The sequence below is a fragment of the Meleagris gallopavo genome, chromosome 26 (genome assembly GCF_000146605.3).
Source record: "Meleagris gallopavo isolate NT-WF06-2002-E0010 breed Aviagen turkey brand Nicholas breeding stock chromosome 26, Turkey_5.1, whole genome shotgun sequence".
Classification (NCBI taxonomy): Eukaryota; Metazoa; Chordata; class Aves; order Galliformes; family Phasianidae; genus Meleagris; species Meleagris gallopavo.
In genome coordinates, this window is record NC_015036.2 from 4,321,177 (window position 1) to 4,327,176 (window position 6,000).

Consider the following 6,000-nt stretch of genomic DNA (forward strand, 5'->3'; position numbering starts at 1 on the left):
CATCTCAAAGAACAATCCAGTCAAATAAGCAGGAGAGTCAGAGTTCAGCTGCTGTGGGTTTACACAGAAAACTAAACTTCTTCCAAAGGAGACAATCAGAGCACGTGAAGATGCCATATGTGCACTCTCAAGCCCCGTCTCCAGCAAGGTAACTGCAAGTCTCATCTGATAGATAAAGCAATGCTAAACAGCAACTCTAAAAGAGATTTGTATTTCTTAAGTCCTTCTTCATCACTGGCAATGAGAAATCAAACAGCATGAGCAGCAGCTTCTACAGCCACTCCAACAGACTTGCTGGAGTTCAGCATTATAGAATATGCTACAGAGAGTTCAATATATACCAGAAACATGTGCCAGCACTTCTCTTTTCTCTTCACCCCAAAGTAATTCAAGCAAGTAGTTGCCAGGGCGTTAACCACATATTCTCCCCAGAGCAATTACGTTCAGCTACTGGGTTGTTTCACTTTTTTTTTTTCCACTGTTTCTTAATTCAGTGCCTGCTGCAAAAAGCTGAAATGACTTTTAAATGACAAGTGCACGCTTTGTATGCCTCCGTCCATCACATCTCGCTGCCAGCAGTTGGACAAATGCATAAGATCAATGTTTCCCAAAGCTGTATTCTTCCCTTAAGTCACCCTAGCTCCCCTTAAAGCCAAATGAAGGGAAGATGCAGCCTTCCAAGTACAGCACAGCACTCCTCAGGATCCAGACAAAGCCTAAAGATAACTGCTTTGCTACAGAACACAAAACATTCTCCTGTTTCCTAAAACTGCCAGAAAGGTTATTCTGAATCTTATCATCCTTTACGAAAGGAATAAGACCTTCTCACAGCACACTTTATTCTTCACACGCACCTAATGAACCTGGGCTACACAACGAGGGCCACGCAGGCTCTGAACACATACCCTGCACTCTGATTTCACTAGAACCAAGCATATTTTGCTTGAAACTCTACACTTAGCCTTAAATTTCATCAGTCTGTCCTCATGTACAGACATGTCACCTAGCAGACACCAGTTCATTAAAGCACATTAGCATCACGAATATTGGAATGCATTTTTCCCCGTTACCTGGGCTGAGAGTTCTCCTCATACATCCGCTCCTTCCCCTCTTTGAAGAGGCTGATGGTCTGCTTGGTTTTCTTCATCAGGTTCTCCATGAACACACGGAAGTACTCGTTTTCTCCCAAGGTCTCCATCTTCCCCTCGTAGCGTGACAGGATGGTCCGGAGGTGCTGGTAGGTATCAGGCAGAAGGTCCAGGATGTAGGGTGGGCTGTTCTTCAGAGCCAGCTTTGGGTTCTGGCACAGGCGTACCACCTGTGGATCATCAACAACAGTCATTTTTAAAACTTAAAACTAACAAGCAAGTCATCAGTCACTTCCAGAGCATCCTGCGTTACTTACAAACCGCATTTCTTTTGTTCAGACAGGGAGCCCAGCCACTGGGCAAGCCTAGAGACCAAAGCAGATCAGGATGCAAGCTGAACTTAATACAGTCTTCACTATGTTTGCCAATGGCTCATGATAACAAGTTTGTGACGGGGCAGAATAAAAGAAGCCTCTTTGCCACCTACTACTGCCAACGTTATTTGTTGCCTAGAATGGGAGAAGGGAGAAAGAATGGCAAAATGGCAACTGGAAAAATTACTGGTGTGGGTCAGTTGTAAGAAGAACCAAAACTCTGCTATTCTGTTCTACTATTTTGAGCCCAGTTTCAGAACTTGGAGAACTAAGAAAGCAGCTCGTACTCCTTACTGCTGCCCTGCTACATAACTGCTTCCATCTTCAGCCTCTTCCATCAGATGTGAGCAGAAAACCAGCACAAAATAGGCATACAGCTTCCTAAAGCTCTTTGTTGAAGTGCAAGTTATCTGACAGCCTAAAACCAATGCACGCTGATGAGGTCTATGAATGACAGCCACGTGCACAATGCCACATACAGGGGTCCTCATGCAGACAACACCAACACAAAGCCTTGGGAAATCACAATGGCTCGAGTTGGAAGGGACCTTAAAGATCACCTAGAGATCTGCCTGAGCAATCTGCTGGTTCCCTGCTTCCCTTAAGCACCTCAGCACTGCTGTAAAACAAATAAATTCAGGCTAAAACAAGGCCTTAGCATTTCACGTTTCCATTGAGGGCTGTAAAAAGGAACCCTGAAGGGTTAAGAGCCATCTCCACTGCCACCTGACTTACAGCAGAGCCTCCAATGCGAGCTGACTGAGGAGGACTGAAAAGATGGGCACCCTGGATATCAACAAACAGAAAAATCCGACTGACATTTAGAGAACTGCTTGCCTAGAAGACCTTCCCTGAGAGGAGATGGAAATTAAAGCACCAAAATGGCCCCTGCGTGTGTTAGGAATCCTCAACCAGTGACGGGTGGTCACGCAGCTGACTTAGCCAATTGATTTGGATGCCTCAATTGCTGCTTCCTTGGAGCCTGCGAACACTACAACGAACCACGTCAACAAACTGAGTCAACACATTTGTCCCCTGGATAAAACCAGCTTCTCCGCATGGCACGAGCAGATCCTAAATATGCTCCACAGGCAGCAAAATCGCTTCCTCCATAGAAGCTGTTTTCTTACACAGTGGCTTAAAAACTTAGCAAAAGCAGTTCTTATGAGGAAGCCACATTAAATAGGCACACAGGTCTGAGTATGCCCTTCTCTCAGTCATCTATAATAGAAAACAGTTGGAAAACACCCAGCCACAGAAGCAGACCCTGTGAGTCAGTATTGCACCAACTTCAGCAGCGACTCCAACACGTCCATGCAGAAGTCCTGCAAAGCACAGTTCCCACAGGATGCCCTACAAAACACCCCTCTCAGTTCACTGCGCTCTCCATTTTGCCATCCCATGTCCTATCCACGTTGAAGCTGGAGCCAGCCCATCTTCTAGGGCCACCGACCTGTTGTCTGATGGTAGAAAGGCTCCAGCACAGACACCTCTGCTCTGTGCCGTGGGCTGGGGATGTTCTGCAGAGCCTGCCCAGCCCCTGGAACCACTGCACCATGGCACAGTTCTCCAGCACTGCTCAGAAACGCTACAATTCTTTCCTTAAGAGCAAGTTCTGTTGAAATGACATCTCACCTTGAGACAGCAGTACAAGAAAAGCTACTCAAACTCCTCTTATCTCCTGCTGCGTTTGTATCCGGCCTCTCTGCTACTTGCAAGAAAGGTGACCTACAGAGGCATTTCTCAGTATCAGCTTCAGAAGCTCAGTAACACCAGCACGCCGCTGAGTTACCTATAAGCTCATCTTCCTCTGCCAGATCTCACTGCACTGTACTGCATCCCTTAGACCTTGCTTCAGGATCACAACACCAATCCCTGAAATGCGTCCAGGTGGTCTGCATCAGCTGCTGCCCCTCCACATCTGGAAGAAGCCATTCCCAATTACAGCTGTTCATGTAAAAAACAAAGAGTTGATTTCACCAGCCAACACATCATATGTTTTCTTACACAGAGCGCTGCTTTATTTGCTGAAGACAGTGATAAGATGAGCAAGCGTGATAAAAACAAATGAAAAGCAGTTCCTCCCACTTGAACCAATCTATACACCAGGTTCGAGATGCTGCAAGGAAGTGACTGCATTGCTTACTGTGCTGTTTGTGCAGGCTCACAAGATGCCTGACAACATACCCATCCTCACAAGGGCTCTGATATTTCAGAGATAAATGCACAGATATCACCTAGTTGAGTGCAGGTGTGCATCCTTCTGCACTGCCACGACAGCGATGCAGAGGGCTGTGCTGTGTGTTAAGAGTGCAATCAGGGCAACGGCCCGCACTCACAATTAGAACTTCAAGTTAAAGAATCTGAAAGGCAGGAGTACATCAGGCAGCTTATGGAGAACATTATGGGGAAAGTATTTGGACAAGAATCAACTTGCATAGGAAATTCATCAGTCACATCCAGAACCAGAGATGCACGATTGCTGACAACCCCTGTTCATTATGCAGGCTGAGGAATCAGGCCATGAACGCACTGTGTGTACAGCACACATCTCTGCAAGGAAAGCATCATCTATTAAACATGCACACAAGTTGTTTTTCTTCATTTGCACCTGTATCTTCATTTAATTGGCCCAGAAAACTAACCCACTTTCGATAGCTCCCACGCGCCCCTTCTCACCGCTGGATCCACAACCACTGTATGAAGGCCTGGAGATTTCCTACACAAATTTTCAACTCTCAGTGTGCATTTACACAACTAAAGCTAATTGAACTCAGAGAGGCTTTTCAACATCAGATCTCCCTCCTGCTCCCATCACACTGCACAACAAGCTGTCTAAGACTCAAAAAATTAAGCCTAGAGCCAGAGCTTTCAGGTATTGCTTAGGAGCTTGGGGCAAACAACCGTACCTTTATCTTGGCTTTTCTGTTGGTGATTTCCTGGTGGAGATGGGGGATAGCCAAGGCTGGCTCTCATAGGTCTGTAGTGAATGCATACCCAAAACATCCCACTGCAATCCAAAATACCTAAGTGCCTGCAGGCCAGCCTTTTCCTTAGAACAGCCCACCTCATCAAGGCAAACACAGACTGACATTCACCTCTATATCACAGGAGCAAGAAGGAAGATTTGCTTTCCTCCAAGTTGTGCCTGCAAGTTGAATTTATTCCCAACAGAATCACATTTCTGTGCTCATCTTCAAACCAGTCTTCCCACCTCAGCCCTTATACTTATGCCCTCAGTGTGCGTCAGAGGCAGCCACTGGCACTTCTCTAAAGACTTCACCCTGGATCCCAGTCCCTCTCTGCAGAAGGTGATCAAAGCTCATCACAAACCCAGCAGGTTGCAACCATAAACTGTGCCTTTTGTGGAGCCAGCCAACGCAAAGTGATTTCCTGGCATGAGCATCATTTAATACATCTTGAAGAAAGTCATCTACCCTGCCTTCCACAGCACAGACTGCAGGAGATTCAGACACTGCATGCATCAACGCAATGGAAAAGAGAGAAAAGAGGTGAAATGCATAAACCCAGGGGGTAATAGGGTGAGGGAGGGAGATGCACTGTGCTCCTGGAGGAGGGTGACATTCCCCAGGGACAGCTGGGATCTTTGCACTGAGGCTGTGCTGCTCCTCAGGGCTGTCCTCCTGCCTTGAATCCAGCACAATCCACCACACGCTGTAGTCTGCAGCACACCAAGCCTAACCTCAGCTCTCGACAGCAACAAGAATTATCAAAATCACAGGGAAAAACACATCAGATGTTTTTATTTCCTGCCCAACCACGATACCTATGTTTTTCACACAGGGGGTGGTGATGCACTGGAACAGGTTGCCTAAGGAGGCTGTGGATGCCCCATCCCTGGAAGCATTCAAAACCAGGCTGGATGTGGCTCTGGGCAGCCTGGTCTGCTGGTTGGTGACCTGCACATAGCAGGGGGTCGGAATTGGATGAGCATTTTCAACCCAGGCTGTTCTATGATTCTATTATCTTCGCTTACTGGGCCATCCTATGCACACCACGAGAACCCACGATGCGCTGCTCACCAGGATCTCTCCCACAGCACACAGGGCCACAGCTCCAGGCCGGGGGCTGCCGCCCTGCTGTGCCCACGGCCATTTCCTGGCTGTATGAAGGCCACACGAGGGGAATGCCCGACCCCAGCACCGAAACCTGGCATTGGGAGAGGTCCCCCTCCATTCCCACACTGCCAGGTTTGGGTACTTATGGTTAGATCCGATTCTATTTTTGCAAAGGCTTTTACACAGCATTTCGTGCTGTTCCAGCAATGCCCCCATCCCGTCAGACAGCAGCACAGCGCCGTACAGCCTCGCCCCATCGCGTCCCACGGCCCCCCCCGAGCCCGGCCCACCCCTCGAGTCCCCCCCGTGCCACCCCCCGCCCGGGCCCACCTTATCCATCAGCTTCCAGCACTTCTCCACCATCTTTTTATCCACGGCGCCGGGCTGATGCGGCCCGAGGTGGTGGTGATGCGGCTGGAAGGCGTCCTTCATCAGCCCGATCAGCCCCCCGGGGCCCTT

At 48.4% G+C, this 6,000-nt stretch overlaps 1 protein-coding gene across 2 annotated transcripts in view; it reads right to left on the bottom strand.

Annotated features, from left to right (window-relative positions):
* Positions 1-5,994, bottom strand: part of CBL (Cbl proto-oncogene) — a 34,193-nt gene extending 28,199 nt beyond the window's left edge. The window contains exons 1-2 of one of the 2 annotated variants that reach the window (XM_010723676.3): positions 5,872-5,994; positions 1,071-1,318 (exon numbers count right to left, since the gene is read on the bottom strand). In XM_010723676.3, coding sequence (XP_010721978.1) covers positions 1,071-1,318; positions 5,872-5,973 — 350 coding nt within the window. In that variant the 5' untranslated portion in view covers positions 5,974-5,994. Of the gene's footprint in view, positions 1-1,070; positions 1,319-3,097; positions 3,383-5,871 lie in introns of those variants that run through there. The other variant, XM_010723677.3, reaches the window with a different exon arrangement.
* Between the last annotated feature and the right edge of the window lie 6 nt (positions 5,995-6,000).